At 51.2% G+C, this 18,609-nt stretch overlaps 2 protein-coding genes across 3 annotated transcripts in view; both read left to right on the plus strand.

The window, feature by feature from the left end:
• The first annotated feature begins 291 nt into the window (after positions 1-291).
• Positions 292-18,050, plus strand: f11r (F11 receptor). Of its 2 annotated transcripts, XR_004415586.1 has the most exons (11): positions 292-431; positions 11,489-11,554; positions 12,016-12,129; positions 14,023-14,169; positions 14,472-14,674; positions 15,078-15,180; positions 15,421-15,528; positions 15,836-15,845; positions 16,217-16,268; positions 17,520-17,731; positions 17,790-18,050. XR_004415586.1 is itself a non-coding variant. In XM_033042590.1 (10 exons), exons 1-10 carry the CDS (start codon positions 386-388, stop codon positions 17,553-17,555), a joined length of 885 nt encoding a protein of 294 aa, XP_032898481.1. In that variant the 5' UTR covers positions 292-385; the 3' UTR covers positions 17,556-18,050. The 2 variants fall into 2 exon arrangements, 1 of the variants encoding a protein (XP_032898481.1); XM_033042590.1 differs by having other exon boundaries at positions 17,520-18,050.
• The window catches only part of LOC116986574 (cell adhesion molecule 2-like), a 36,401-nt gene continuing 30,252 nt past the window's right edge, over positions 12,461-18,609 (plus strand). The window contains exon 1 of the mRNA XM_033042172.1: positions 12,461-12,468. The gene's annotated coding sequence lies outside the window, so the exon portion shown is untranslated. The remainder of the gene's footprint in view (positions 12,469-18,609) is intronic.

The following is an 18,609-nucleotide window of genomic DNA, read 5'->3' on the forward strand; positions in this document are numbered from 1 at the left end:
AAGGGCCGAATGGCCTACTCCTGCACCTATTTTCTATGTTTCTAAGTGTTTGTAAACCGGATCCAATCAGCTGCTGGACCTGTCCCGCCGCAGCTGTCCAATCACAGCCTTTCTCCACTGACGGTCGCGCTTGGCCAGCTAATCAGCGTCGAGCTGCTACTTTTGGCGAATCAGAGCCGCCCCCTCCCGCAGAGCGGCAGCTCTAGTGGCCAATTGACCGAGCCCTGTGGGAGGCCGACCAATGGGAAGCAGGCAGGAAGTGTAGGCAGCCAATGGGACAGGGGTTACCTGGGCAGGTGAGGGCGGGGCTTGGGTCAGGTGTGGCCGCGAGGGGGACGTTGCCCTCATTGGCGCCGCGTCCTTGTCCTCTGCTGCCTGCAACAAGATGGCTTCCCCTTGGCTCGTTCTGCTGGTTCTCCTGGGGGGACAAGGTGAGTTCCTGCTGAGTCCTAGGTACACAAAAAAGCTGGAGAAACTCCATAAATACTGGAGAAACTCCATAGATGCTGCTGCACCCGCTGAGTTTCTCTAGCTTTTTTGTGTACCTTCGATTTTCCAGCATCTGCAGTTCCTTCTTAAACTCCTGCTGAGTCCGACTGGGACCAGGAACTGTGAGGTAAAGGGGGGGGGGATGGGGGATGTTGGGGTTTGTACTGGGATCAGGGGCTATGGGGTGAAGGAGTTTGTACTGGGATCAAGGGCTGAGTTTTGGGCCGTGGGATGCACGGGTTAGTACTGGGCTGTGGGGATTGAGTCTCGGGGACATTAGAAAGTGGGACGGTGCCCCCTTCGTATGGGTTTCGTTTCAGTCTGGTTTCTGTAACCGCCGTGGATTGCAGGAGGTGTGCGCGTTGGGAAGTCGGCAGCGGTTCCAGTTTCGGTGAAACGATGACACATTGGGGTTCCTGGTCCCTCGGGGAGGGAAGGCGGGCAGGGCAAGGGTGGAGCGACAGCGGGTTGTCTGCAGTCGACAACAGTTCTCACACCGGGCTTAAGGCGAGTGCGAGATTGCCGGCAGCGAGATTCGGCCAGTCTCCCACCCCCAACCCCCACTCCGAAACCAACTCTCTCTCTCTTTGTGCACCTAACACTTTCTATCCGAGCCCTCCCCTCCCCCATTCCCCTCCTCCTCTTCCTCCTTCGGTCTCTCTCTCCTCTCCCCCTCCCCCTCCTTTCTCCCTCTGTCCTTCCCCTCTTTCCTTCCTCTACCTCTCTCTCCTTCCTCTACCCCATCCCACCCCCCATCCTCTCCCTCCCTCTCTCTCCTTCCTCACCTTATCTCTGTCTCCTTCCTCTCCCTCCCTCTCTCTCCTTCCTCACCTTATCTCTGTCTCCTTCCTCTCCCTCCCTCTCTCCCATCCTCTCTCCCTCCACTTCCCCTTTCTATCTCTCTGCCCCCCTCCCTCTCTCCTTCCTCTTTCTCCTTCCTCTACCACTCTCTGCTTCCTCTCCCTCTCTCCGTCTACTTCCTCTCCTTTCTCTCCCCCTCCTTAACTCTCCTTCTCTGTGTCTCCCCTTCCCCTTCCCCTCTCTCTCCCCTCCCTCACTTTTTCCTCACTCTCTCCTCCCCTCTCTATCACCCTCTTCCTCTCGCTCTCCTTCTCTCTCCCTCCATTCTCTTTCTCCTTCCACCCTCTCCCTCTCTCTTTCTCCCTCCGCCTCTCCCCATCTCTCTCTCTCCGTCCCCGACTCTCTCTCTGCCCCTTCTCTCATTATTGCCATCCCCCTCACTCTCCTACCAATCTTTCTCTCACCCTCTCCAGCCTTCCTCTATCAAATCCACATCCCCGTCTCTCTCTTACCATGTCTGTCCCTCACCCCGTTAGTCAGTCATCTGCTACTCTGGCTCGAGTTTACAATTCTGGTATCCCTTGTTTACCAAAGTTCAATGCCAATCATTCCATGTTATCAATGTACAACACTAGTAGATTAAAACACAATGTGTGTAAATATTAACTCTAGGTTATTTCTGACCACATTTGTTACAGTGATAGGTTTGCAGCAATTAAAAACTGCTTGCTCCCAGTTTGTGGGTGATTGCTGTGGCTGGGGCAGCAGGCTGGGGCCCGATCTATGTGTTAGTGGGTCAGGGCCAGTGGCTGGGGCAGCAGCCTGCGGCCCGGTCTAACCCACGCTGGGCAGTGAGGCTGGGCGCCATCTTCCCAAGCAGCAGGCATCATTCTTGTTGGATAGCAGGACCGTGACGGCCCCTCGCTGAGGCCAGGCTGCATCCCGGGGCGTCTGTGTGATGTCCCCCCGACTCTTCCCCCCTTGACTCCTCCAGCCCTGGGGTCTCACCCCTACAGAGCTGGTGGGGTGTACCGGTTTACTTTAGAGATACAGCGTGGAAACAAGCCCTGCAACCCACCGAGTCTGCGCCGACCAGCAACCCACCAGCACTGTTTTACACATTAGGGACGATTTCCAATTTTACTGACGCCTATTAACCTATAAAGCTGCACGTCTTTGGAGCGTGGGTGGAAACCGGAGCAGCTGGAGAAAACCCACGCGGAGATCGTACAAACTCCGTGCAGATAGCACCCGTAGTCAGGATCGGACCTGGGTCTCTGGCGCTGTGAGGCTGCAACTCTACCACTGTGCAACGCCAGGGCATCAATGAGGTGTGGGCGAGCGCCTGGTCAACGTGCGTCAGTCCTCCCAAAACACCACCCAGCCCCCCCCCCCGCCCCCGTCACTGGCCCTCCCACAACATCGGCCCCTCGGTCTCTGGTCCTCCCATGGGATCCCACCAACAGTCACACATACACCCCTTTCCGCTCTCGCAGAGACCGCTACTTCCGCAACTCCCTGGTTAATTCATCCCTTCCCATCCAAACCACCCCCTCCCCAGGTACTTTCCCCTGCAACCACAGGGGATGCAACACCTGTCCCGATACCTACTCCGTCCAAGGACCCCAACAGTCCTTTCAGGTGAGGCAGAGGTTCACTTGCACCTCCTTCAACCTCATCTACTGTATCTGCTGTTCCAGGTGTGGACTCCTGTGAGACCAAGCGCAGGCTCTGCGATTGATTCGGTGAACACCTTCCCTCAGTCCGCCTTGCCCGAGGTGTCCCCCGGTTACTTAACACTAACTCCCATTCCCGCACTGACCTTCCTGTCCTGGGCCACCTCCACTGTCAGAGTGATGCCAAATGCAAATTGGAGGAACGGCCCCTTATATTCTCTTGGGCAGCTTACAACTCTGTGGTATCAATCTTGATTTCTCCTAACCAAGTAACCCCTGCTTTCCTTCTTTCTCCGTGCCTCCCCCACCCTCGTTCTCCGACTAGTTTCACTGTCCTGATTACATTTAATGATTGTATGCCTCATTGTCACCTTCCCCTCGGCCAACAATGAACCATTCTACATTTCCTTGATCATCGTCTGCTTTGATCAGTCCTTTTCACAACTTACCTCATCATATCTCCAGTCTCCCTCTCCGCTGACTATCAGTCTGAAGAAGGGTCTCGACCCGAAACGACACCCATTCCTTTTCTCCAGAAATGCTGCTTGTCCCACTGAATCACTCCAGCATTTTGTGTTTATCTTCCGTGTAAACCAGCATTTGCAGTTCCTTCCTGCACGTTTCATCTGCTGGAGGAACTCAGTGGGCAGGGTCCCGACCTGAAACGTCATCTGTCCATTTCCCTCCCTCCATCCATGCTACCTGGACCGCTTGTTCCTCCAGCATGTTGTTTTTTGTTCCAGATTCCAGCATCTGCAGTCTTTTGAGTGTCCAGACTCTCCGCTCTCGCATCCCTCAGTACCTGCAATGTCCATGCCCATGTTTTTCCACACCCTCTCTAGCTTAATCACACTTAACCAGTTTATGCACTGATCAGAACTGCTCACATTAAACAGGGATGTAATGCTGAGGCTCTATAAGGCGCTGAGAAGGCCGCATTTGGAATATTCTGAGCAATTTTGGGCACCATATCTGAGGAAGGACGTGCTGGCTCTGGAGAGGGTCCAGAGGAGGTTTAAAAGAATGATCCGGGGAATGACAATGATGACTAGGTTAACCTATGATGAGCGGTTGTCGGCACTGGGCCTGTACTCGCTGGAGTTTAGAAGAATGAAGGGGAGACCTCATTGTAACATAGAGAATAGTGAAAGGCTTGGATAGAGTGGACGTGGAGAGGATGTTTGCACTAGTGGGAGAGTCTAGGACTAGAGGTCACAGCCTCAGAATTAAAGGAAGTTCTTTTAGGAAGGAGATGAGGAGGAATGTATTTAGTCAGAGTGTGATGAATCTTTGGAATTAATTGCGGAAGGCCGTAGAGGCCAAGTCAGTGGATATTCTTAAAGCAGAGATAGATAGATTCTTGATTAGTACAGGTGTCAGAGGTTATGGGGAGAAATGGGTTTGGAGGGAGAGATAGATCAGCCATGATTGATGGTGGAGTAGACTTGATGGACCAAATTCTACTCCTGTTCCTTATGAACCTTCTCTTCGAACTTGCCCGAGTTAAACTTCATCTGCCATACCTTTGCCCACAATCTAAATCCTTCTGTCAACTTAGACAGCCATCTTTGTTGTGCATTACCTCACCAATAGTGGTGTCATTCACAAAGTTGTTGAGGGTGCCACCTACATTCTTATACAAATCATTCATATAGATGACAAGCAATAGTGGACCCAGCACTGACCCCTGTGAATGCCTGTGGTCACAGGCCAATAGTCTGCAGTGGTTTACAACCCAGTGGTATGAATGTTGATATCTCTAACTTCAAGTAACCCTTGTTTTCCCTGGCTCCCTGCCCCTCCCCCAGCCTAGTTCTCTGACTAATTTCACTGTCCTGATTAATTTTACTGTGTGTGCCTCGTTGTGAGCTTCCCCTCAGCTAATGTAGAACCATTCTACATTTCCTTGATCATCGTCTGCTTTAATCTCTCGTTTTCACACCTTGCCCCTCCCTAGCTCTAGACTTCCTCTCCCCTGACTCTCAGTCTGATGAAGGGTCTCGACCCGAAGCGTCAGCTATTCCTTCTTTCCAGAGATGCTGCCAGTCCCGCTGAGTTACTCCAGCACTTTGTGTCTGTCTTTAATTACAAGAATAGTACATTCCACTGAGGCAATACACAAAGTGAGTCGCCACTTTTCAACCACCATCTTGTATCTCTCAATTTCAAAGTTGTTAAAAATGTTTCTGAGTCTTCACCTGGCCATGAAGTGTCCTGGTGGTGCCACTGGGGCTGGAGGTTCATGCTGGGCCTGGCTAGGGAACATTGCCGATCCCCTGCCGCTATGTCCAATACACATACTCAGCCTTGCAGCGGCACCCGATCGAATCTAATCCCCACGGGGGCTGCTGCAGGGCCTCCAGAAGGCCACTCCGTCAATGCAACAATGCGGGCACATCAACCCCTTGACCCTGCCGCCCCCTCACTCAGCCTCTGTGCCCCGGGGCATCGCCCACGGCCAACCTCAACACCCAGCGCCTCCCAGCCCGTAGGAGGTGAGCGGCCAGCCCCCTCATCGACAGCACTCCCCTGCCGGGGTGGCAGTTTCAGTGGTCCAGTCCTGGGTTTCGGTGTATGTGTGTAGGTGTGTGTGTGAGTGTGCGAGTGGGTAGGTGTGCAAATGGGTGTGAGTAAGTGTGTGTGTTAGTGGGAGGGTGAATTTTGTAAATGCACAAAGCCATTAGATCTGTGGAACTCGTTAACAGAGTACAGACTTGGTGACCTGTTTCCAAATGTTTGTGTTTGCTTAAGAATACTATTAACAATTCCAGCAACAGCAGCTTCTGCAGAGAGGTCATTTAGCAAACGCAAGATGATTAAGAATTAATTAAGGTCTACAATGTCTCAGGAATGTCGTGTGGATTTGGCCAGGCTAAGTATTGAATCAAACATTGCCAGAGCAATAGATTTTCACGCTATGATTCGAAATCTTTCACAAAAAAAGGACAGGATAGTTCTTTATTTAAAGTAAATACTAAGCATATCTACCTTCTTTTAGTTTTTACTAATAATGATGTATTCTGATGATCTGATCTACATTGAAATATAAAGAGAAGTTTCAAGGTGAATTCTTTCTCCTTATCTGTATTGTAGGATAAACAAAGACGTTCAAAACAAATGTGCTTCATTCTTTCTGATCCTTTTATTTATATTTATCATGGAGGGAAGTATAGGAGCATCAGGCCTCAAATGCAGAAAAGCAGCAGAGCGCTCCATTCCACCCCTCTCTCGTCTTCCATACCCCCCTTTTTGCCTCTCAGGCTACAGGTCATGGCATCAAACCATAGTGGATAAAAACAGGATGACTAGTGGAGAAGGGAAGGGGGCCCGAAAGAAACTTTGTACCCACGGATAAAATTCCTCGCAGAGGCCCTGGTCTGTCCGGTGCTTTGGGAGAGAGAGAGACGGGACAATGACCAGAAATGTAAGAGGGTTGGTTTGCAGGGAAAGAGATTGTGAAATCGGAGTTGTGTGTCTGGTTTTGCAGAGAGCGAGGGACAGCGTGGGCGTGAGATGTGGCTCCACAATAGTTAATGCTCACCTTAGTCATGTGATCAGGAAATTCTTGTTCTGCTGCATTCCTGAGGGTGTGACGTTAAGGGAGAGAGAAAGAGAGCAAGGGAGGGAGGGAGAGAGAGAGAGAGAGAGGGAGGGAGGGACTGAGAGGGGAGGAATATTACAGCATGAATCTTCTGTCAGCACATTCCCAGTCAGTGTACACTTATCCCTTTGAGAGAGAGAGACACCTGTCTGTGTCCCTCCGTAAGTCCCTGGTCAATTCGTCCCTTTCTACCCAAACCATCCCCTCCCCGGGTAATTTCCCCTGCAACCGCTGGAAATGCGACACTTGTCACTTTACCTCCACCTTCGACTCCATCCAAGAATCAGTCTTTCCAGGTGAGGCAGTGGTTCACCTGCACCTCCTCCAACCTCATCGACTGCATCCGCTGTTCCAGGCGCCGACTTCTCCACATCGGCGAGGCCAAGCGCAAGCTCGGCGATCGTTTCGCCCAACACCTCCGCTCAGTTCGTATTAAGCAACCTGATCTCCCGGTTGCTCAGCACTTCAACTACCCTTCCCATTCCCAATCTGACTTTTCTGTCCTGGGCCTCATCCATTGAGTGAGGCCCAGTGCAAATTGGAGAAACAGCACCTAATATTTCGCTTTGGTAGTTTACACCCCAGCGGCATGAACGTTGACTTCTCTAATTTTAGATAGCGCTTGCTTTGTCCCTCCTTCTCCTCCCCCTTCCCAGCTCTCCCACAAAGCCTACTATCTCCGCCTCTTCCTTTCTTCCCCCCTCCCCCCCTCCCCACCCAACATCAGTCAGAAGAAGGGTCTCGACTCGAAACATCACCTACCCCATAGATGCTGCCTCACCCGCTGAGATTCTCCAGCATTTTGTGTCTACCAGTCAGTGTACAGATAACCTCCTGAGAGACAGAGAGAGAGACACACACACACCAGTCGATGTACAGTTATCCTCCTGAGAGAGGGACGTTGGTTACAGAAATCCCCTGAAAGAGAGGGGCTGCGAGACACCGCTGTTGTGTACAGATTGGGTATTGAGTACGTGTGTTTTGGTTCCAGAGAGACATGGGCTGAGGGATATTGTTATTGTTTTCTTGTTGTCACATATATAGTGAGTGGTGGAACAACACTGGTTTGCGTGCTACCGAGGCACAACATGTGTGCCATCCTATAATGCATGAGTGCAACAACGACAAATGATGCATGGTGCACGATGTAGTGTTGTAGCTGGAACACAAATGCAGATCAAGCAGGAGGCACAGGGCCATGATGAGATAGGGAATTATGGGACTATGATTGGGAATACATCCCTGGCATATGAGAGGCCCATTCAATAGTCAGATATGGGTGGGAAGATCTGTCCTTGGATCTGGTGGCACATGTTGAAGTTTTTGTATATTGTGCCTGATGAGCGAGGGGGGGAAACGAGACAGTGCCGGGAGTGTGAGTGGCCCCTGATTGTGTTGATTGCTCTCCTGAGGCAGTGTGGTGTTGCTGGAGTGTGTGGGCTGGGGGTGGAGAGAGGCAGCCTTCTGTCGCGGACTTTGCCTCACCCACACTCTGCTAGTCCGTGCAGTCGGGGCCGGAGATGTTGCCAGACCAGGTTGGAATGCATCTTGAGAGGATTCTTTCTCTGGTTTAGTTTAGAGGTGCAGCATGGATGTACCAAGTCCATGCCAACCAGCGATCCCCGCGCATTAATGCTAGCCTACAAACACCAGTGACAATTTACCATTTTACCAAGCCACTAAACCTACAAACGGCATTCGTGTGTGGGAGGAAACCGGTGCACCCAGAGAAAACCCACTCAGGTCACAGGGGGAACATACAAACTCCATATAGACAGCACATGTAATCAGAATTGAACCCTGGTCACTGGCGCCGTAAGGCAGCAACTCTACCGCTGCACCACCATGCCACCCCCTGCAATTGGTAATTGGAGAATCCTTCATCTTATGAGGAAGCAGAAATATTGGTGGGTACTCTGGCTGTTTGTTGGACCCGTACCAATGGTTGGTGATATTTATAGCAAGTTTATATTCAACTATCTCTACTTTGGCACCATTGATGCAGTCTGGGTCAGGAGTCCACCTGCTTCCTGCACTGTCACCAGCTCCTTGGTTTGGATGATATTGAGGACAGGTTATTGTTTTGACACCATGATACTAAACGCTTCGTCTCATTCCTGGGATGTCAGGACTTTCATATGAAGAAAGACTGGGTAGACTCGGCTTGTACTCACTAGAATTTGGACGATTGAGGGGGGATCTTGTGGTAAAGGGTAAAACAGTGAATGTTGTCTATATGGACTTCAGTAAGGCCTTTGACAAGGTTCCTCATGGAAGGTTGGTTAAGATGGTTCAATTGTTGGGTATTAATGGTGGAGTAGCAAGATGGATTCAACAGTGGCTGAATGGGAGATACCAGAGAGTAATGGTGTACAACTGTTTGTCAGGTTGGCGGCCGGTGACTAGTGGGGTGCCACAGGGATCTGTGTTGGGTCCACTGTTGTTTGTCATGTACATCAATGATCTGGATGATAGTGTGGTAAATTGGATTAGTAAGTATGCAGATGATACTAAGATAGGTGGTGTTGTGGATAATGAAGTAGATTTTTAAAGTCTACAGAGAGATTTAGGCCATTTGGAAGAGTGGGCTGAAAGATGGCAGATCGAGTTTAATGCTGATAAGTGTGAGGTGCTACATCTTGGCAGGACAAATCAAAATAGGACGTACATGGTAAATGGTAGTGAGTTGAGGAATGCAGTTGAACAGAGGGATCTAGGAATAACTGCACAGTTCCCTGAAGGTGGAATCTCATGTAGCTAGGGTGGTAAAGAAAGCTTTTAGTGTGCTGGCCTTTATAAATGAGAGCATTGAGTATAGAAGTTGGGATGTAATGTTAAAATTGTACAAGGCATTGGTGAGGCCAATTCTGGAGTATGGTGTACAATTTTAGTCGCCTAATTATAGGCAGGATGTCAACAAAATAGAGAGAGTACAGAGGAGATTTACTAGAATGTTGCCTGGGTTTCAACAACTAAGTTACAGAGAAAGGTTGAACAAGTTAGGTCTTTATTCTTTGGAGCACAGAAGGTTAAGGGGGAACTTGATAGTGGTCTTTAAAATGATGAGAGGGATAGACAGAGTTGACGTGGATAAGCTTTTTCCATTGAGAGTAGGGAAGTTTCAAACTAGAGGACATGACTTGAGAATTAAGGGACAGAAGTTTAGGGGTAACATGAGGGGGAACTTCTTTACTCAGAGTGGTAGCTGTGTGGAATGAGCTTCCAGTGGAAGTGGTGGAGGCAGGTTCGATTTTATCATTTAAAAATAAATTGGATAGGTATATGGACGGGAAAGGAATGGAGGGTTATGGTCTGAGTGCAGGTAGATGGGACTAGGGGAGAATAAGTGTTCGGCACGGACTAGAAGGGCCGAGATGGCCTGTTTCCATGCTGTAATTGTTATATGGTTATATCTTATGGAAACTTACAAGATTCTTAAGGGGTTGGACAGGCTAGATTCAGGAAGATTGTTCCTGAAGTTGGGGAAGTCCAGAACAAGGGGTCACAGTTTAAGGATAAGGGGGAAATCTTTTAGGACCGAGATGAGAAAAACGTTTTTCACACAGAGTGGTGAATCTCTGGAATTCTCTGCCACAGAAGGTAGTTGAGGCCAGTTCATTGGCTATCTTTAAGAGGGAGTTACATGTGGTCCTTGTGGTTAAAGGGATCAGGGGGTATGGCGAGAAGGCAGGTACAGGATACTGAGTTGGATGATCAGCCATGATCATATTGAATGGCGGTGCATGCTCGAAGGGCCGAATGTCCTACTCCTGACCCTATTTTTCTATGTTTCTATTCATGCAATTTGTCTCATCGTTTTTCAATATCCAGCCCTCCACAGTCGTGCATCTGACAATTTCCAAATTTACTATATTTAGAGCAGAATTTAGCCACACTGTGTATAGATATCCCCCTGATTGAGGGAGAGAGGGACTGAGAGACACCAGTTGGTGTACAGATATCCCCCTGATCGAGAGAGAAGGACTGAGAGACACCGATCATGTACAGATTGTGTATTGAGAAGCTTTTTGTCACGCACTGTCCCTCACCCACACTCTGCAAGTCCGTGCACTCTGGGCCAGAGCTGCTGCCAAACCAGGTTGTGATGCATCTTGAGAGGATGCTTTCTCTGGTTTGGTTTAGTTTAGAGATCTTGTGCGGAGTCTGTGCCAACCAGTGATCCCCGCACGTTACCACTATATTACACACATTAAGGACAATTTCCAATTTTACCAAGCCAATAAACCTACAAACTGTACGTCTTTGGAGTGTGTGAGGAAACCGGAGCACCCGGGGAAAACCCACGCAGGTAACAGGGAGAACGCACAAACTCCATATAGACAGCACCCGCAGTCGGGTTCGAACCCGGGTCTCTGGTTACTGTAAGACAGCAACTCTACCGCTGCGCCACCATGCTGCCACCTGCACCGTGGTGCATCTGTAGCAATCGGTAATTGGACGATCCTTCGTCTTATGAGGAAGCAGAAGTATTGGTGGGTGATCTGGCTGTTTGTTGGTGATATTTATAGCAAGCAACTTGAAACTTTCAACAATCTCTATTTCAGCACCATTGATGCAGTCTGGGTCTGGAGTCCACCTGCTTCCTGCACTGTCACCGGCTCCTTGGTTTGGATGATATTGAGGGACAGATTATTGTTTTGACACCATGATACTAAACGCTCCGTCTCATTCCTGTACTTTGTCTCATTATTCTTCAATATCCAGCCCATATATATATATATATCTCAGAGAGGGAGAGGGAGAGAATCTCTGGATGAAAGTAATAGATGATGTTTTGGGTCGAGTTCCTTTGGTGTACAGATATCCCTCTGTGAGAGGGACTGGGAGACTCCAGTCAGGGTACAGAAATAAAGGTTTGGGTGATTTGTGACCCTTGGCTGACGTGCTGTGTCTTTCACAGTGTCTTTAAGTGGATCCTACGAAGTGACGACCAGCACGCCTAAAGTGAGCGTGCGAGCTGGAGCAGGTAAAGGAAGTGTGGGCCACTGTACACTCGCCACATGCCCACCATCCCCTCCTCGACACTGCCTCTCACACCCGCTCTCGCCCCCTCCACACCCCTTCCTCCATGTTGCCTCTCGCCCCCTCCATCCCTACTTCTGGCCTTGTTCCTGTAGCACGATGCACACAGCTTGTGAGTCACTGCCCCACGCCGCCCCTCATCGCTATCCCTCCAGCGGTCTCCCCCTCGATGCTTCCTCCTGCAGCGCCCTCTCTCTCTCGGCTCCGCAGCTGCGTCCGCCCCCCCCCCCCCCCCCCCATGGCAGCGCTTTGACACCCATCCCCCCCCTCCCTCCCGTCTCACCGTCCCCCAAACCACCCCTCCGGCGGCCATCCCCCTCTCTGGTGCCCTCAACCCTCCCCACCTCCGCCCCCCTCCTCCTGCGGGCCCCTCCCCATGGTGCTGATGCCTGGCTCTGCCCCCAGCTGCCGACCTGTTCTGTCGGTACTCTGCCGACTTTGGGGAGCCCCGCGTGGAGTGGAAGTTCAAAGACCTCGAAGGATCCTTCCGTCTCGTCTACTACAACAATCAGATCACTGGTAGGTCTGACCATCTCCTCCCTCCCATGTCTCACCTCCCCCCCCCCCCCGTGTCTCACCTCCCCCTATCTCAGATATGATATGATATAGCTGGGACTACGGAGACGTGGCTTCAGGGTGAACAAAGCTGGGTGCTCAACATGCAGAGGTATTCAATTTTCAGGAAGGATAGATAGAAAGGAAGAGGAGGTGGGGTGGCATTGCTGGTTAAAGAGGAGATTAACACAATAGCAAGGAGAGACATTAGCTTTGATGCTGTAGAATCGGTATGCGTAGAACTGCGAAATAGCCAAGGGCAGAAAACGCTTGTTGGAGTTGTGTACAGACCAGCACACAGCAGTAGGGAGGTTGGGGATAGCATCAAGCAGGAAATTAGAGATGTGTGTAGCAGAGGTACATCAGTTATCATGGGTGACTTGAATCTATATATAGATTGGGCCAACCAAATTGGCAACAACAGTTTTCTAAGCCAATATGTAGAGGAACCAACTGGAGGGCAGGCCATGCTAGACTGGGTATTGTGTAATGAGGAAGGATTAGTTAGCATTTAATGTTTAAGAAGGAACTGCAGATGCTGGAAAATCGAAGGTAGACAAAAGTGCTGGAGAAACTCAGCGGGTGCAGCAGCATCCATGGAGCGAAGGAAATAGGCAATGTTTCGGGCCGAAACACCTTTCTTCTTTAGTTAGCAACTTTGTTGTGCAAAGCCCCTTGGGCAACAATGCCCATAATATGCTTTATGACCATCATATTTTGATGGTATGAGACAAAAATTGGCTACGATGGACTGGTAAATGATACTTAAAGGATTGATTGTGGATAAGCAATGGCAAAGATTTAAAGAGCGCATAGATGAATTACAACAATTCATCCCTATCTGGCATAAAAAATAAAACTGGGAAGGCGGCTCAACTGTGGCTAACGACGGAAATTAGGGATAATGTTAAATCCAAGGAAGAAACATATAAATTGGCCAGAGGAAGCAACAAACCGGAGGACTGGGAGAAACTTAGAGGATGTAACAAGTAAAATGGATAAGGGAGATGTGGTGGATCTGGGCTTTCAAAAAGCCTTTCACAAGGTCCCACATCAGCGATTAGTATAAAAAATGGTATTGGGGGTAGGGTATTGAAATTGAATAGAGAACTGGTTGGCAGACAGGAAGCAAAGAGTAGGAATTGACGGGTCCTTTCCAGAATGGCAGGCAGCGACTAGTGGGGTGCCGCAAGGCTCAGTGCTGGGACCCCAGTTATTTACAATATATATTAACGATTTAGGTGAGATTTGGGTGGCAGTGTGAGCTGCGAGGAGGATGCTATGAGGCAGCAGAGTCGTTTTGATAGGTTGGATGAGTGGGCAGATGCAACGTAATGTGGATAAATGTGAGGTTATCCATTTTGGTGGCAAGAACAGGAAGGCAGATTATTACCTGAATGGTACTAGATTAGGCAAAGGGGAGGTGCAACATGACCTGGGTGTCCTTGTACATCGGTCACTGAAAGTAAGCATGCAGGTACAGGAGGCAGTGAAGAAAGCCGCTGGCATGTTGACCATCATAGCGATTGGACAGGCAAGATACAGAAAAAATGTTCCCGCTGTTGGGGAAGTCCAAAACCAGGGGTCACAAGTGAAGAATACGGGGTAGGACATTTAGGACTGAGAAGAGGAAAAACGTTTCCACTCAGACAGTTGTGAATTTGTGTAATTCTCTGCCACAGATGGCAGTGGAGGCCAATTGACAGGATGTTTTCAAGAGAGAGTTAGATAGATTTCTTGGTGCTAATGGAATTTAGAGATATGGGGGAAAAGCAAGAGCGGGGGTACTGAGTTTGGATGATCTTGCACCTATTTTCGATGTTTCTATGTCTCCCCTCTCCCTGTCTCCCCGTGCAGACACTTACCAGGGCCGCGTAGACTTCTCTGCCCGTGCTCTCCACTTTGTGAAGACTCTTGCGACAGACAGCGGTGAATACTCCTGTGAGGTGACCACACCCGATGGGAGCCAAACCGACACCGTCAAGGTCGAGCTCGTCGTGCAGGGTGAGGGGGGCACCAGGCAGGGGGCGGGGGTGGCTGGGCCAGGGTGGAGGGGGGTATCTGCGTCAGTGGTGAAGGGGAGGGATAAAGTGTAGGCACGGTGGAGATGTGGGGCCAAATAGTGAGAGGGAGGTGAATGTGGGGACAGGTGGAGAAGGAGAGGGGAGCGACGGGGCGAGGAGTGATGAGACGGGGTGTGAGGGGAGGGAAATTAGGGGGAGGGGATGGTGACGGGTGGAGGGGAGAGGGCGGACATGCTCTCTGGATGGTGCGTCTCACTGCCTGTCCCTCCCCTCCGTCTGCAGTCCCCCCCGGGCTGCCCATGGCCATTGTGCCCTCCTCGGTGGTCAAGGGCAGCATGGTACAGCTGCAGTGCACGGAGACCACGGGCTACCCACCGCCCAACTTCCGCTGGTACCGCGACGGGGTGTTGATGCCCGAGAAATCAGCCGGTAGTGCCAGCTTCCGCAACTCCTCCTACACCATCCAGCCTGGCACCGGGGAGCTGGTGAGTGCCCCCCATGGAGGGGGAGGGGGTAGGGTGGGTTGGTTTCGGATGGCGAGGGCTGTCGGGGGTTAGAGGGCAGTGGAGGGAGGGAGATTGTTGGATGGCCGGTGGTGTGGGGGCAAAAAAGGGAGGGGTGGGGAGCGGAGGGTGAAGGGGGAGGAGGGAGTGGTGGGGGGGAGGTTTGGAGGGACGGGGAATGGGGAGGGAGGGAGGGTGAGGTAGGCAGTGGGAAAGGGGATGATGGTGGTGGTGGGGTTATTGGTTGACAAGGGGTAGCGGGTGGTGGTGGGAGATGGATGAGTGTTGGGCACAGGGCGGGCGTGGGTTGGATCAGATGGGGGGGGGGGGGGGAGAGTGGTGAGGTCTGTAACTGACATGTTGCCCTTGCTGTCCCTGACCCCAGACCTTCGACCCAGTGAATCAGGCAGACAATGGTGAATACATGTGTGAAGCCAACAATGGGGTGGGGCCACCCACCAAGAGCTCCCCCCTCCGCCTGCAAGTGTGTAAGTGACACCCCCATCCCCACCGCCATTCCCTCCCCAGAACAGCCTACTGCTGTCTGCATGTACCAGGCTACAGAGAGGGGCTGAATGTCCTGCTCCCGTCCCCTACTCCCCCTACCGCTCTGTCCCCTCCAACCCGCCCCCCCCCCCCCCCACCCAGCCTGCTGCTGCCTGTGTGTACTAGTCTACAGCGAGGGGCTGAATGGCCTGACGGTTACCTGTCTCCTGCCGCCTGTATAGATGAAACCAACGTGGGGGGCATCGTTGCCGGAGTGATCGTGGCCCTCATCATCCTGGCCTTCATCGGCGTCGCCATCTGGTTCGCCTATCGCAAGGGATACCTGGGACGTAAGTACCACATCCGCTATCCGTAACCCCTCCCCTTCCCATTCCCGGTCCTACCCCTTTCCAGTTCCTTCTCCCATGTTCCCCCCCATCCCCGGCGAGGGCTGACTGGAACTTGTGCTAATACACACCCATGGAGGGAGCGGGGGTAGGGTGGGTTTGGGGTGGAGGGAGGTTTTGGGTTGAGGGAGTGGGTGTATAGGGTGGAGGGGATGTTTAAGATGGGGGGGGGGGGGCGCTGAGCGAGGGGAGGTGGTGGGATTGAATCCTCTCTGACTCTAATCTCTCCTCTTTTTGTCCACTCCTACAGGGAAAACAAGGTAAGGTATCATCTCTGTAATCCCTCTGGACTTGTATCCACCCCACATACTGTAATCACCCCCCCCCCCCCCATCTCCATAACCCCTCTCCCTCCCTATCTCCCTGTAAACCCCCCCCCCCCCCCCCATTCTCTCTATAATCTTACCTCTTGTCTTTAACCCTCTCTGTCTGTTACCCCCCCACCCCCTTTACTCAAACTCCTCATTCTGTGACCCTCTCCAGTCCCTGCACCCCCTTACTCTCTCTCTGTAAACCCCCTTGTTCGCAAGCCCCTCGCCTTCTGTAATCCCCTCTGGCCCCTGGTCCTTGACACCTACACCCCCACATATCTGTCCCCCCTGCTCTGAGTGTGACAATGCTCTCTCCCCAGCGACAAGCCGAAGGTGATCTACAGCCAGCCGCCCGCAGACACGACCGACGACGTAAGTGGGGGATGGTCAAGTGGCTGGGCTGGTGGGGGGGGGGGTTGGGGGGTTCAGGGGGGGGGGGGCTGGCCTCATGGTGAAGCATTGTGGGGAGATGGAGTTGGTGTGTCTGCCTTCCTACTTGCTGTCTCCCCCCGCAGTCTCCCCATGCCCTTCACACACACACCGTGTACCCACCCACACTCCCCGTGCCTTCCCACATAACCCCGCTTACCCCCTCCCTGCCCACCCTCGCTCGCCCCTCCTAGACCACGTGTAGAGACAATGGCATTGGTTCATTTTGGGATGAAATTGGATGGTGAACCGAATGGACTGTTCCTGTACTGTAGAAATGAGGACGTTGCCAGGACTCGAGGACTGGAGTAAAATGGAGAGAGGTTGGGCAGGGTAAGACTGTATTCTTTGCAGCACGGAAAAATGAGGAGTGATCTTAGAGGTCTTGAAGATCATGAGGGGAATAGACAGCATAAATGCACAGAGGTTTTTACCCAGGGTAGAGGAATCAGAACAAGAGGACATAGGTTTAATGTAAGAGGGGAAAGATTTAATATGGAGCTGAGGGGCAACTTTTTTACACAGAGGGTTGTGGGTATTTGTAACGAACTGCCAGAGGTGGAAGTTGAGGTAGCTATTATAACATTTAAAAGACATTTGGACAGGCACATAGATCAGAAAGGTTGAGAGGGGTATGGGTCAAATGTAGGTGAATGGGATCGGGTTAGCTGGGGCATCTTGGCCAGCGTGGACAAGTTGGGCCAAGGGGCAAGTTTCCACGTTTTAGTTTCAGTTTAATGATATAGTGAGAGAACAGGTCATTTCGGCCCACCAGGTCCGCGCCGACCAACTAGTTCTTTGTTATTCCAGTTTCGCAACCTATACACCAGGGATAATTTACAGAAGCCAATTAATCTATAAACCTGCATGTCTTTGGAGTGTGGGAGGAAACCGGAGCACTTAGAGAAAGCAACATAGTGACGGAGAACATACAAACTCCATACAGACAGCACCCCCAGTCAGGATCGAACCCGGGTCTCTGGCACTGTACCGCTGCGTCTCTGTTGACTGGATTTATGTCTGAACATACTTGGCCCCGTCCTATCTCTTATCCAACAAACAGTCTGAAGAGGGGTCTCGACCCGGAACGTCACCCTTTCCTTCTCTCCAAAGATGTTGCCTGTCTCGCTAAGTTACAACTATTTGTGTCTATAAACAGTCTAACTCGCTCTTTTTCATTCCCTATTTAATCAGGGTGACTTCAGGCAGAAATCTTCGTTTGTTGTTTGAATCATTCGTGGATTTCTTTGAAGATGTTATTTGTGAAGAACTGAGGATAGAAGAACGTTTCATTGAGCGCACTGCGGTTTTTATATTTTAATATATCACGGTTTTTGGAATAATCTGTTTCTCTACTTTTGTACATGAATTGACATCGTAGAGTGAGCCCTGTGTAACTAGCCCGGGCCCTGGGAGTGTGAGACAGGACAGTGTGGAGGGAGCTTCACTCTGTGTCTGACTTGTGCCCTGGGCGTGTGTGACAGGACAATGCAAGGAGAAGCTTCACTCTGTGTCTGTCCCCTGGGGACTCTGTGGACTGACGGTGTGTGAGTTGGGTTTATGTTGCAACGGGATGGGGATGGGCCTGCGTGAGTCCTCGCACTCCTCTCTGGGAGTCACGAGATGGGTTATCACCAAAGCTGTTCAGCCCTCTTCTCTCTCTTGCCCCTCTCAACACCCTTGTCCTGCAGCAATAATTGAATAAAGTGTTCCTTATCTCTGTCAGCGTTGTGCTCTGTGTTGTGGTGTTCGTAGATGCTGCCCTGTATCCATCGCCAGCTGAGGGGACAGGACAGAGGTGAGCCTGGGGTCAGTGTCACTCCCTCATTCCCTCACTCCCTGTTGTATCCTCCCTACTTGCCTGCCACCCTCACTTCCCCCAAATAAGATAGGGGCCATTTGCCCCATGAGTGTCTCTCCTGTTCCTTTCTATTCTGGCTGCCCAATCCCCCCCCAATCACCAATCCCTCTCCCTCTGCTATAAGACTGTTCAGAACCTCCACACCCCAGGGTGAGTGAGTTGTCGGCTGCCAAAGGCCCCCCATCTTTCTGCCCCCAACAGGCAACCTGCTTATTTTTCAACATTCCCTTGAGCTTGTGACGTTGAACAGGCCCTTTGGTCCAACAGGGAGAATGTGCAAACTCCACGCAGACAGCAGCTAATATGCACTGGGTTCCGGGCAGTCCCGCCCACCTCTGCTCATTAGACACGCAGCCAGGCCAATGAGCTCTGCTGTGAAACGTCCTTTTTATAACAAAGTGAGGTTTATCACAACATCAAGTA

Source organism: Amblyraja radiata, chromosome 24 (genome assembly GCF_010909765.2).
Source record: "Amblyraja radiata isolate CabotCenter1 chromosome 24, sAmbRad1.1.pri, whole genome shotgun sequence".
Taxonomy (NCBI): Eukaryota; Metazoa; Chordata; class Chondrichthyes; order Rajiformes; family Rajidae; genus Amblyraja; species Amblyraja radiata.